This window comes from Prionailurus bengalensis, chromosome D1, assembly GCF_016509475.1.
Source record: "Prionailurus bengalensis isolate Pbe53 chromosome D1, Fcat_Pben_1.1_paternal_pri, whole genome shotgun sequence".
NCBI classification, from domain to species: domain Eukaryota; kingdom Metazoa; phylum Chordata; class Mammalia; order Carnivora; family Felidae; genus Prionailurus; species Prionailurus bengalensis.
Genome location: NC_057346.1, coordinates 105,966,553 through 105,979,296, shown reverse-complemented (window position 1 = coordinate 105,979,296; position 12,744 = coordinate 105,966,553). Strand labels below are relative to the sequence as shown.

Here is a 12,744-nt window from a genome sequence, read left to right as displayed (position 1 = left end):
CCCCCCCCCCCCCGTTTGTTCCAAACCCGGCTCCGCCACTTCCTAGCCGTGTGACCAGGGGCACGTTCCCGAACGTCTCTGTGTCGTGGTTTCTTCGTCTCTAAGACAAAGATAATCCCAGTGAGGGTTGGAGACAAATCAGTGAATTGCGAAGGCAGGCACCATATCCAGAGAACCCATGAGCGCAGTTTGTTAAATACACTCTGTCCGCTCCCCTTCTCCGAGCCCTTCCCCTGTACTTCCTCCCGCCCCCACCGCATCCAGATACACGGGAACAACAGCTGTGAGCCATGCCCCTCGCTCCTAGAGAGCACTGAGACAAATGTCTCTCCTGCAGACTCTCTCTGAAGGCCGGCTTTATCTCTTATCTCTGAGGATGCGAGGTAACCAGGAAGCTGGGTGCGAGATCAGGGAGTGATTTCCGTCCCAGCCCTTCTTTGGTGCCTGGACTCCACTTAGAGAAGCCATTGCCCTTTCCTGACACGGCTCGACCAGTGAGAATAGGTCCCTACAACTCCAACTGCCAGGTGCCTTGGCGCTCTGGAATTTTCAGTGTGTGCCCCGAGGCATCTTCCCTGCCTGGTGTCCCAGCCATTTGACGCCCCACCCGTTCCGCAAGGTGGCAGCCAACTCACCTCAGATAAATCATTGAGGGTGAGCTAGTGGGTGCTCGTGTGTTTCTGGACCCTTCTCCCCAGTGTGGTGTGGGGGCCGGGGAGAGGCTCCGCTCTGCAGGTGCATGTAGCCAGCTGACGGGGCGAGGTTTATGAGCATATCTTCGACCCACTGGTCTCTTCTGCAACATTTATCTAGACTCAGCGATGGGCTGGGCGCTGTTCTCGGCGCTGGGGGGTGCAGAAAAGGGCAAGGCACCATTGGCCCTCAAGGCGTTCCTGATCTAATGGAAGACACAGACGTGTAGATAATGAAGGCATACGCTGCAGGGCAGATGCTGTAGGAACCCACTGCGAGCTCCCCTTGGTAGTGTTGGAAGACATTTCCCAGAGTGGGGGCCATTCAGGATGCGTTTTGATGGATGAATAGGAGTTTGCCCAATAAGAGTCTTCCTCCTCTGCTGTTGAAGAGGCTGACTCCGGTGCGGCGACCTCCTGGAGCCGCCACCGTTTCTAGAACACTTGTCCTCATGCATTTCACCTGGATAGATGCCGAAGGTCCCCTGGGCAGGTCCCTGGCGGGGGGAAGTGCGTAGGGGGGACTCCCAGATGAGCAAGACAGAGCCCCCTTCGGTCTGAGGAGGAAGCCCTGAAGAAATTCAGAGGCTGGGGATTTGGGGAACATAGGATTTCCCCTTCCAGCACACCGCTCCTCTCAGAGGCATTTCTGCTTCTAGCGTCTGGCCGAACGTGCCAGAGTCCTCCAGGGCTCTTTCTTTCCCTTCATCTTCTCCACCAGTCGGGCTGAGGTGTTAAGTGTCCTCTCTCCTTCCTGCTCACACCCTAGTTCAGGCCCTCACCACCTCAGGCCTCCAGGCTGACCTAGACCCCCTGCGCCTCCCAGGCCGGCCCCTCCTCTGACCAAGCCTCCCCGGTCCAATGACTCCGGCTTCAGCCCTTCCCCAAGGCCTCTTACCATCCCTTTCCATCCCACTCAGGCTCCTTCCCCTGGCTCTCCCTCTGGTCTTATCTCCCGCTGCACCCCGGCACACTCCAGCAGCTCGGTCAGGCCATTTCGCTGGCATTCATTCATTCTTCCAATTATTGATCCACTTAAACAAATACTTATCGAGTGCCTACTACGTGCCAGAAACAGCGTTAGATGCTGGGATCCAGCGGGTGAGGGCAGCGATGCCTTCCTGGAAATCCTCGCCTAGTGGGAGTCAGACTCAAGGAAACAGATACGTCCCTGTGACAGCCCCCGGGGTGTGTGACGTGAAAAGAAATTGCTAGAACGTGGAGCAGGGGATCCGACCCCGTCTGGGATGTCAGGAAGGAAAGCGGTGACCTGTTCAGGAAGAGGAAAGGCCAGGGTGGGTCATGGAGGCGCCACCAGGAAGCCGGGTGCTGAAAAGCTGGGAAGGAGGCTGGTGCGGTGAGAGCCCATCGCTGGCCAAGAGTGCTCACAAGAGGGGCAGAGAGAGGTCAGCGGGCCAGGCTGTACAGAAGGACTTGAAGCCAAGGCAGGGCACGCAGCTTTTACTCTAAGTGCCCTGGGAGCCACTGAAAGGCTTTAAGCGAGAGAGTGTCATGATGTGATTTCTATTTTTAAGGGATCGCTCTGCTGTGTTGACAATGGACGGTAGGAGAAGGCGTGCAAGTGGGGAGGGCGGTTTGGAAACTCTCGCGGCTCTCTAGGCAAAATGTGCCAGCGGCTGGGATGAGGGAGGAGAAGGGGACAGCCGCAGGATCTGTTGAGGAACAGCGAAGGACAGGCCGATGCCCTGGAAGGAAGCAGGGGGGAAGCGCGCGTCCTAGGACAAGCTTCCACTCCTGTCTCTGTGTCTTTGCCGCTTCCTCCACCTCGAGTCCTCCTGGGGCTTGGCTTCTGGTGGCCGTGGCCACCTCCGACAGGGCCACCTGCCCAGGCTTGTCTCGGGATGATCGGCAGTGGCAGGGCTTCCCAGAGAGAAAGGGGCCGCTGCCCGGCCACCAAGACAGCCATGTGACAAACGAGTGGGTCAGTGGTCCCTGTTCTGCTCTCTATCAGCTGGGAGACTTGGGGCAAGTAATTTAAGCCATCCGCGGCTCAGTCTCCTCTTCTGTGAAACGTACGAGATGCCGTCCACCTTGGAGAACTGTCAAGGGAGACAGATGTGACGGGGACAGTTCTTGCTAATGCTGCGGGAAGGTCTGAATTCGGCTGCTGCCTGCCGTGCCTCAGTGGGGCGGCAGCGGGACCGCACGGGGCCGGCCCTCTTCCTCCCGGGGCCTCCCTGCCCCGGAGCATCACCCTGCCCAGGCCCTGTGTGGCCCCTCTGTCTCACTCTTCACCCAGGCTGTCTGTCCCCCAGGTTTTCCCTACGAGAAGGTGGTGCAGAGGGTCCTCTACCTCCAGGTCCTGGACTACGACCGCTTTAGCCGCAATGACCCCATTGGAGAGGTGTCCATCCCTCTCAACAAGGTGGACCTGACCCAGATGCAGACCTTCTGGAAGGATCTGAAGCCATGCAGCGATGGGAGTGTAAGGCCCCACTTGTGGGTCCCTGGCTTGGGGGCTGGCAGGTCAGGGCTGGCAGATCTGGTCCTGGTCCCCTGGCATGTCAGGAGGGCGGGGGGGGAGGTGCAGCCAGTGCGCAGGGCGGCAGTCTCAGAGCTGGTGCACCGCGCTGGGCGGAATTGCCTGAGCTGTGACAAAGAACCTGGACTCTGCTCAGGGAGTGGGGGCTCATGGGGGGGGGGGGCGCCCAGAACTGCCAGATGAAGGGATACCAGGTGTGACAGAGGTGACAGATGGGGGTGGGTCAGCACCCCAGCCAGCCAGAGTTCTCTAACTGTCCCCTCTCCCCTAGTCCCCAAGCCCTCCTGTTCTCCCTCGCAGAGGAGCTGAGGCAAGGCTGGGGGACAACCGTCTCCAAAGCCCAGGCTCACCCCCCCCACCTTATCCCTCCCAGGGGAGCCGAGGGGAGCTGCTCTTGTCTCTCTGCTACAACCCCTCTGCCAACTCCATCATCGTGAACATCATCAAAGCCCGGAACCTCAAAGCCATGGACATCGGGGGCACATCAGGTGCTGGGGCCTCTCATCATAGAGGGTGGATGGACTGGGGAGTTGTGGGGACGTGAGGGTCATGCTGGATGTGGAAAGCAGGGTCTGAGTTGTGGCACTCACCCCTGACCGTCCTACCCCACCTCTGGTCTCAACTCCTCTACCCTAGAGCCCTAGGTGGCCCCCTCTGGAGCACCCCTGGGGTCAGCATCATCTTGGACTCTCCCCTTACCAGAATCAGAGAGCAGGGGAGCACTGCGGTGGGAGACCTGGGCTCCAGCCTCAGCTCGGACACTACTGTGGGGCTCGGCCTCTGTGGGGTTGGGTTTGCTCCTTTGTGTTCACAATAGGGCCCTGGCTGATGGCTGAGGTCCCTTCCAGTTCACCCATCCGCTGGTCCCCAGATCCCTCTCCTTGTTGCTTAGGGCTTTCCTCACCTTCTGGGGAAAGCTTACAGCCCCTCCTGCCCCCGTTTCCACACTTGGAGAAGGAGGGGGATCCTGGGGAGCCCCCCACACTGCCCATCTGACCCTTCTCCTACCCATCTGCCAGACCCCTACGTGAAGGTGTGGCTGATGTACAAGGACAAGCGGGTAGAGAAGAAGAAGACAGTGACGATGAAGAGGAACCTGAACCCCATCTTCAATGAGTCTTTTGCCTTTGATATCCCCACTGAGAAACTGAGGGAGACAACCATCATCATCACTGTCATGGACAAGGACAAGCTTAGCCGCAATGACGTTATTGGCAAGGTAGGGGCCTCGTGGGAAGGGTGACGCACCTGTCCTCACAAGAAGGAGCAGGGGTAGTAGGTGAGCTCAGGGCTGAGCAGCAGGAGAGAGAAGGGCCAGTCTCTTCCCCTCTCTGGGCCTCCATTTCATCTGAAAATGAGAGGCTAGGACAAAATCTCCCTTAAGTGTCCTACTGTGGGTTCATCAGCTCAGGACAGACCGCTGGGAGGGCAGGGAAAGGAGGAAGTGGGAGAAAGAAGCACCCTGGATCCCCAAAAGAGGATTTGCTGGACAGGAGCCTCGGGCAAGGTAAGGACCTCCGAGCAATGTCACCCAGGTCCCATCTTCAGAGGGCAAGCTATGCGGGCCAATGTCAAGAGCTGCAGCGAGACTCCAAATACCTGGCTTCAGTTGCCACCTCATCTGCTACTAAAAGCTGTGTGACCTTGGGCGAGTCACTTGTCTCTCTTTACCTGTGGTGTCCTCATTTTTTAAAAAAAGTTTATTGATTTATTTGGAGAGAGACAGAGACAGTGCAAGTGGGGGAGGAGCAGACAGAGAGGGAGAGAGAGAGAGGGAGAGGACTCCGGGCTGCCAGAGCAGTGCCCGACGTGGGGCTCGAACTCAAAAAAAACGTGAGATCATGACCTGAGCTAAAACCAAGAGTCAGACGCTCAACAGGACCGGGCCACCCAGGCGCCCGAAGTGTCCCCATTTGTAAAATGGAGCTAATAGTACCAACCCTATGGCACTTCCCCCAATGGTGTGAGAATTGCCTGAGATATGCGGGTATCCTCCTTGTAGAAAGTGACCTCTTCTCATCATCTACTAACCAAAAAATCCATGCCAGGCCTTCGGTTTTTCCAGGATGTGATTCCGTGACACAAACCCTTCTGTTTCTCTACTTTGAAATGTCTGTCCCTGTGTTCATTTAGGGTTTTAGTGTTGAGAGGTTGGGCTTGGGAATCAGACCTCCTGGGCCCAGCCCCCCTCTCGACAACCATGCGCCCCATCTCCTCCTCTCACGATGAGAGTAAGACAGTCCTAACCTCACAGGCGAAACCCCTAGTACAGTGCTTAGAAGGTATGTGTTAGCTGCCATTATAATAAAAGTTATTTTTGAAACATTCCTACTAAGGGCATGTTTGTGCATCTGGGCGCGGAGCTTTGACCAGGAGCAGTGCAGGAAGCCAGTGATCAGGGCAGGCCAGGTGAAGGACAGATGCCAGAAGTCCGTGAGGAGAGACTATGGATCACCTGGTCTTACCCCTGGCGCGACCCAGGGGTAAATGGGGGTAAATGGGAAAGGATGGCCTGGGCCCCCGCAGGGGAGGGGGCCAAGGTGGAGGCAAGCCTCAGACAGATGGGGTTGAGGAACTTAGCTCCTGGGGCTAAGGGAAGCAGGGGGCCTCCAAGAGGATACCTGAGCCCTGCCCCCCACCTAGTATGGCCCAGGGAGCATGACTGGCCGGCCTGTGGTCACAGGTGGGACAGTTTCTCAGGGCGGCGTCACCCATATCCCGGCAGGACCGTGTGTTCCGAGCAGGCCTGAGGCCTGCTAAGCCCCCTCCTTGACCAGCTGGGGCCAAGGGCCACATGGCCACATCTACGTCTAAGCTTTTCTGAAGCTTAGCCTTTTCGAGTTGGGTGTCCTTCAGATACCAATTATAGCTGCTTTTGAAACCATCCTATCTTCTGTCGACCGAACCAAGGTGAAGGAGGATTGGGTAGCTCAGGGAGCCCTATGCTTCGAACCGGCCACCAGTCACAAGGCCGGGGTCAGCTGGAGGACCACGTGCACGGCCCCACGAGGCCGCCCCTAACGCAGAAGGCTGCAGGATTGGGCTGATAGTGCAGAGCCAGAAGGACCTAGATTTAAATTCCTCCGCACCACTTACAAATCCCGTGACTGTGGGTGAGTTTCTTAACTCTCCACGCCTTTGTTTCTCCATCTGTAAAATGGGAATCCTATACCCGCCGCACCGGTAAGGAGAGGATGATCTGTGTGTAGAAAGCCCCGAACCCGGGGCTCAGTGTGCAGTAAGTGGTGAGGAGGTAGGAGGACTCGTAAGGCAGGAGAGATCGACAGCAGCCAACAGGGAGGGCAGGGAAGGGCGTGGGAACAGACCGTCTCCACCCCCACCTTCGACCCCCATCCCCCACTGCAAAGCAGGTCAGGAGTCTTAACTGGGAAGGGCCAGGCATGCCCAGGCTCCCCGAGGGAAGTGCCACCAGGAAAGTAGGTCATTGCTGGCGGGGAGGAGGCCGGAGGGAGCCTCTGAGGGGAGGTTGTCTCTGTGGGCGGAGGTCCCTTGGTCCCCAAGATCATGATCGCGGGGTGTCATTGAGGAGATGGAGTGTCAGCCCCGGTGGGGGCAGGGGCCGATGCCTCCTCCGAGAGTGTCACTGAGACCGTGCTCTTCCCTTTCTCCCCAGATCTACCTGTCCTGGAAGAGCGGGCCCGGGGAGGTGAAGCACTGGAAAGACATGATTGCCCGTCCCCGGCAGCCGGTGGCCCAGTGGCACCAGCTGAAGGCCTAAGTGGGGCCAAGGGAGGCCCGGGGGGCCGAGGGCCCGGGTCCCCATCATGCCCTCACCACTTTATGCACAATGCCCGGCCTGGCCCCCCGCCATAGGTGAGGGGAGGACCCCGAGGGCTTGGCCATGGAGGGGTCCCAGGAGTCAGTTGGGCCCCGTTTCTAGGAAGTACCAGCCTCATCCTCCACTTGTCCAGCTCTGGGGGAGGGGCTCTGGGAGCCATTTTCCTGCTTTGCCCCTTTCCTTCCTGACTTGCTGATACTAAAGAAGTGAGGGAGAGTGTGAAGGCCAGACAGGCAGACGGGCAGATCCCTCCAGAGGCCCGCCAGGTGGGCACGGTCCCCCGTTTTCTTTAAGGCAGTGCCTGGAGTGGAGAGAAGCTGCCTCCTCCCCAGCTCCCGATGCGGGCCCAGGAGAGGGGAGGCCGGGGCGTTTGGCCCCGGCCTGGCCGGGAAAGGCCCGTTCCCCGGGCAGTTTCAGGTGCCGACTGGGCCCTGAATGCCAAGGATAGTATATAGCCCGCTCCGGGGTCCTGGAGCCGCAGCCTGTGTCCTTGCGTCGTGTCCACTGTGTGCGTGTGTGTGTGTGTGTGTGTGTACGGGGGTGGGGGCACTCTTACCCTGTCCCCGCCCCCGGGGCTGGCAGTGCAGAGAGGGCAGGGTTTCATAAAGTGAGGCAGGGCAGGAGGCTGAGAGAGGTCTACGCACAGAGCCAGGGGGTGGGCTAGGAGAGGCAGGTGAAGGGGGGACTGGGGAAAGGTGGGTGGGGGGGAGAGGGGCAGACAGTGGAGCCGGGCTGAGAACGTGGCTGCCTCCTGCCGCCTCCACCCCGAGCCCCTCTCTGCTCAGTGTTCTCCAGTAGCTCCCTGCCTAGCGATTTCATCTCTTGCACATCATTTCACACCTTTTAGGCACCTACTGTATGCATCACATTCCACCAGGACTCACCTCCCTTCCTTCTCAGGGCCCAAGCCCCCCCACTAGCTCTCTTCTCCAGCACCATCATGCAGACACCCTCAGCCTTCCGGGATCTCATATCCCAGCCAAAGCTGGCAATATTCTCCATGCTTCCCAGTTTCCTTCTCCTTCCCTATCTCTACCCTGGTGCCCGCCCCCCCCCCCCCCACGCTGTTGGAACCTCTGCCTCCTCCTCCTCCCCCGTGTTCACAGACCCTCCCTTCCATTCGCAGTCAGGAGTTTCTGGCCCCACCTTCTTTCCCCAGCAGCCGCTTCTGCCCCTCAGGTCAGGCAGGAAACCAGGAAAAGTCCAGGATGCTGCAGGTTCTGAGGTTGCCCCACACAAGCTGTGGTTTCTCTGCCTCAGCGGCTGCAGAGACTAAAACTGGCTTCCCCTTGGAGACAGCAGATTCCGAGATGATCCCTGCCTAAGCCTGCTCATCCCCACGAGGGTCCTGATACTGATAGAAGGCAGCTGGTGACTGTCTCAAGTCCAGGGGTCCGCGAGCCTGGGCCTGACATTTCTGACACGCGCCACCAGGTGGCGCCCGGACACCACATCTGTGGCTGCTCTCTGGGACCACAGTTCTACACCCCCTCTCCCCTGCCCCCCACCCTCCCCTGAGCTGGGCCTGACCCCAGGGGAGACTCTGGATAAGGTTAGGGTCCCCACCTGCGGAGCACGGCAAAAGCATGGGAATTGGGGAACCATTGTCCTTCAGTAGGCTTCCCCTTGAGCTGCCCACATGTATTACACTGAATCTCACACCCTGGCCCCATTCCCCTCCCACTAGGATCTGGAGGAATATCACACAGAGTAAGTGAATCATTTTGTAGATTGAGGAGTACTTATGTGAAGCAAATAGTCACCCACATTTCTTGTAAATCCCAATTTTTCTGTGTTGTAGCTTTGCTTAGAATGAGGGCCGGCCCCAAATGCAGGGTCCTTTTTGGGCAGGCTGGGGACCAGCCCCCCCGCTGGGAGGGCAGCAACTCCGCGGGCTGTGTGGACGTGATCCGAGGGTGCTGTGGAAAGCCTTGAGAGGCGAGGGGTCTGTCATCCTCGACCCCTCCCTCAGATCCCGTGCCCCTCCACCTCTCGGTGCCAGCCCCCGCCCCATGTGCCCTGGCCTGTTGGAGCCTTCAGGGATTGAACCAACCTGCAATGAGTGGGCGGGGCAACTGCATCCCTTTTTTCCCCAGCCCCACCCATGGAGCTATTAACCAATCACATGCAGAGAGCATCTTTGGGCGGAGTCTGTTCCCAATCTGACCCACCTGGGTTTCCCCTACCCCCAAGACACGCAGCCCAGAGGCGGGGGAGAGGTGGCAAGAGGTGGGCCCAGGGGCCGGTGGGCTGGCACGGGAGGAGGCGGGTGGTATGGGGTGAGGACGGGGTGGGCTAGGCCTATAGGAGAACAGGGAATGGGGGAACTTGAGGATGGGTGGAGGGCACTGGAGCCCTGCCACCATCCCAGGACCTTGGGCAGATCACCCACACTCCCGGGGCCTCAGTTTCCCCATCTGTAAAACGATGGTCATAATACTTCACCTACCTCATAGGGGAGGTTGTGAGGCCGCCGTCACCTGACCTGGGGGTTGAGGCAGGAGGACTGTGAAGGTGCTACCCGGGAGCAAAGTATTATTACTGTAGCCTGAGAGCGAGGCCCCCCTGCCCCTCCCCCTGCAGAGTCTCCCGGGATAGCCGAGGCTGGCCTGGGCCCATCTATCTCTTCTCCACTGTGTCCCAGGTCCCTTCATGAGCGTCATCTGCCGTCTTTGTGGGCACCCTAGATTTGGTTGTTATCTTGTTCAGGTATCCTTCCTTGTGACCATCTCCCTACGTAACTGCTGTACAAATTCCACCTGCCACAGGACCCCGCACCTGCCCACTGGCGCCAGACGCCAGGGAAGGGACAAGGAAAACAGCCACAATAAAAGCCAAGGGGGGGGGGGGGCAGAGCCCCCAGCCCGGCTGGGACCCCAGGGGTGGGGTTGGTGGCCGCTGTTTGTATTGTGTTTGAGTCCTTGAGTGCAAGTGTTTTATTTAAAAAAAAAAAAAAAAGACAAAACCCACTATCACAAAAAAAAAAAATTGCAGTGAAGAGAAAATGAAGAAAAACTGAAGAAAAAAAAGGAAAAAAGAACCATACAAAAAATTTTCCACCACACGCACCCTCTAAGCCAGCAAGATTTCCTCTTTACAAAATCATATTTTTGTGGGAATGGGCCCTGCTTTTTGTAGCAGGGCCCGTTCTGATTAATAAAGGATCGTGACAAAGTAGGGCCTCGGCTCTTTCCTCCGTGGGTCCCAGCCCTACCTCACCTCCCAGGGGAAGAGGCAGCGGGGTGAGGGGGATGGGGAGCCTGGGACTGAGTCTCCCCTTGTCACCTTCGGGATTTGGCTTCACTGGTGATGAGGTCCTCCCTGAGCTTCCAGCTCATCCTCGGATCTAGAATCTGAACCCACCAGCTGCCCAGCAAGCAGGAGAGCAGCCATATTTCCCAGTCAGGCCTGAAGCAAGGCTTGTCGGGAGTAGAGTCTCCCTGAGGTCCTCCAGAGCACCCGGCCTCCCTCAGTCCCCAGGGGACCATCACCACCCTCCAAGGCAGGTCAGACAATCCCAAGCGGGGCCCTCCACCTTCCCTACTGTCCCCTGATGCCGGCTGGGCCATTGTGGTTTCAGACCAGTGTCCCCTTCCCAGTCCTCGCTTGGACAAGGAGAGGGATCCAGGTCTGAGTTGGCTGGATCTTTGTCTTCTCCCCATCCTTTTCTGGTTTAATCCTTTAGGATTAGAAAAGTCTCTCCCACTCAAAAGAGGCCATGGCCAGTCCCGGTCTGAGGACACTGGGCCCCAGTGTCTTCTTTCTCCAGTCACTGTGGTCCCAGGCAAGTTATTTCCTTCCCCAAGGCCAGGGTCTTTAGTTCACAAAAAAAGCAATAACCATCCCCACCCCTTCCCTCTCCTCCCCACACACAGCCTGGGGGAAGCTGAGGCCTGGCAGCTCTCAGGGTACTTTAGAAGGAAGGTGCTACATGTGTCGCAGACACAAAAGGGGCAAGTGCACCTGTTACCATGTGTCCACCTGCTGGCCGTCGCGCCCCTGCTCCCCAGCACCTGGGGTGGGCAGCTAGCTGCTTCCTTTCGTGTCACTGAGTACCCCCACCTGAAGCTGCCCACCTTCTCCCCTTCCGCCCCGTCGATTTCTTACAACCTGGCTTAAGTGTCCCATTAAAAGGTGGGTTTTTTTTTTTCCTTTTGGCTTCTGATCTCTGTCCCAGAGATTAGAGGGAGCCCTAGGGTCAGGTAAGTAGCCTCAAGAGCACCCCTTGCCAGAACTTCTGTTCAGGATCTCTCTGGAACAATGGCTCTGGAAAGCTGGGCCGGGAAGCAGGGACAGCTCAGCCTGGCAGACGGGACAGCCCCTCGCCCTGGGATCAGGGGCTCCTCCTGGGCTTTTTGCCTTCTCCTGCCTTCACTCTGTTGGCTCCCTCTTCATCCATGCCTTCACCAAGAAATTTGCCTCTCCCTCCCTGGGCATGGGACCACTGTCCTCTGGTGTTCTCTTCCTCATGCAAGTCCCTCCTGGATGCCACTGCTTTCTGGAAGGCCATCCTGGGCCACGTCCTGCTCTCCTCTCCCTCCCCCACCAAAGACAACGGAAGGACAACGCTTGAACATGCTGTATGCCCCAGCCTGTGGCTCCCCTGACCCTCCGTGTCCCTTGAAGATGCCCCGGTCCCTGTGTCTGTGTCCTGCGTGTGTGTGTGTATGTGTGTGTGTTGTGTTTTGTTTAGATTGTAAGCCCCCCCACCCCGGGCAGAGATCCCTGTCTGAATACATGTTCTGTGTGGTGCACCCAGGTGTGCTAATAAATGTCCATCCTCAGAACAAGAGTGCCGGGTGTCTTAAGGAAACTTTGGGACAGGTGGCTGAACAAGCCAATGTGGTGGCACTGGAAGCAGGGAGGGGCTCCTGGGCAGGGTTCCCTGTTCCCAAACACCATGTTCTGCTTTCCTGAGCCCCTGAGGATGGGTGGGAAGCAGGGCATGACTGTAGCAAAGTTAAGAAAAGGGTTCACGTGCACACACACCCCACCCTGTGCTGCTCTGCCGACCAGGTCTGGCCGTGGGGAGGCTCTGGGAGAGAGCAAGAGCACGTCCCACCCATTCCACACCGAGACCTTGACCATCAGCCGAGGACAGAGGGGATCTCCCGTGGCGTGGATTGAGCCCTGGGGCAGGAGGCCTGAAACTCACGGATGAACAAGTCCCTTCCCTGGCTGGGCCTATTCCTAGCCCTGCCACTGCCTCTGCTCCTTTGTCGTTACTGTCCCCACTGCCTGCCTTCTTGCTCTTATCCCCGTCTCCCTGATACACGGACAGCTCCTGCACAGCTTCCCTGCCATGCTCCCCCGAGGCCCACCCGCCGCTGACCGCCTCGGACCACGTGGGGCACTGTAGACATGGCCCACCCCCCACCCCCAGCCTTTCAAGGCCCTTCTCTTTCACCCCAAGCCTCCTCCTAACCCGGGCCCAGTCCAGTGACCAACAGAGCTGCTGGGCCGGACCTGACCTTTGGGCCTTGTATGACATCAGCCCCGTTGCCATGGTGATGGTGACCTGGCTTCTCACGGGAGAGGAGCCTCTAGGCTTGAGGTTTCAGGATTTTTTTTTTTCTCTAAATCTTCTTTTTCCCCCTGAACAATGAGGGGAGAAAGAAATACTGTGGCTGAGTTAAAAAAAAAAAAATGATACAGAGGGGGAGACTGAGAAAAAGGAAAATGGAGCGAGGGAGAGAGAATAGAGCCACGGCGGGGCGGGGGCGGGGGTTAGTACCAGCGGGAGATGAAAG

The 12,744-nt window shown here is 58.1% G+C and overlaps 1 protein-coding gene across 8 annotated transcripts in view; it reads left to right on the top strand.

Moving 5' to 3' along the window:
- SYT7 (synaptotagmin 7) overlaps positions 1-10,171 on the top strand; it is a 62,567-nt gene extending 52,396 nt beyond the window's left edge. For all 8 annotated transcript variants that reach the window (XM_043581341.1, XM_043581336.1, XM_043581338.1 and 5 more), the window contains 4 exons: positions 2,969-3,138; positions 3,569-3,683; positions 4,215-4,414; positions 6,830-10,171. In XM_043581341.1, the coding sequence (XP_043437276.1) occupies positions 2,969-3,138; positions 3,569-3,683; positions 4,215-4,414; positions 6,830-6,934 (590 nt within the window). In that variant the 3' untranslated portion in view covers positions 6,935-10,171. The remainder of the gene's footprint in view (positions 1-2,968; positions 3,139-3,568; positions 3,684-4,214; positions 4,415-6,829) is intronic.
- The last annotated feature ends 2,573 nt before the right edge of the window (positions 10,172-12,744 follow it).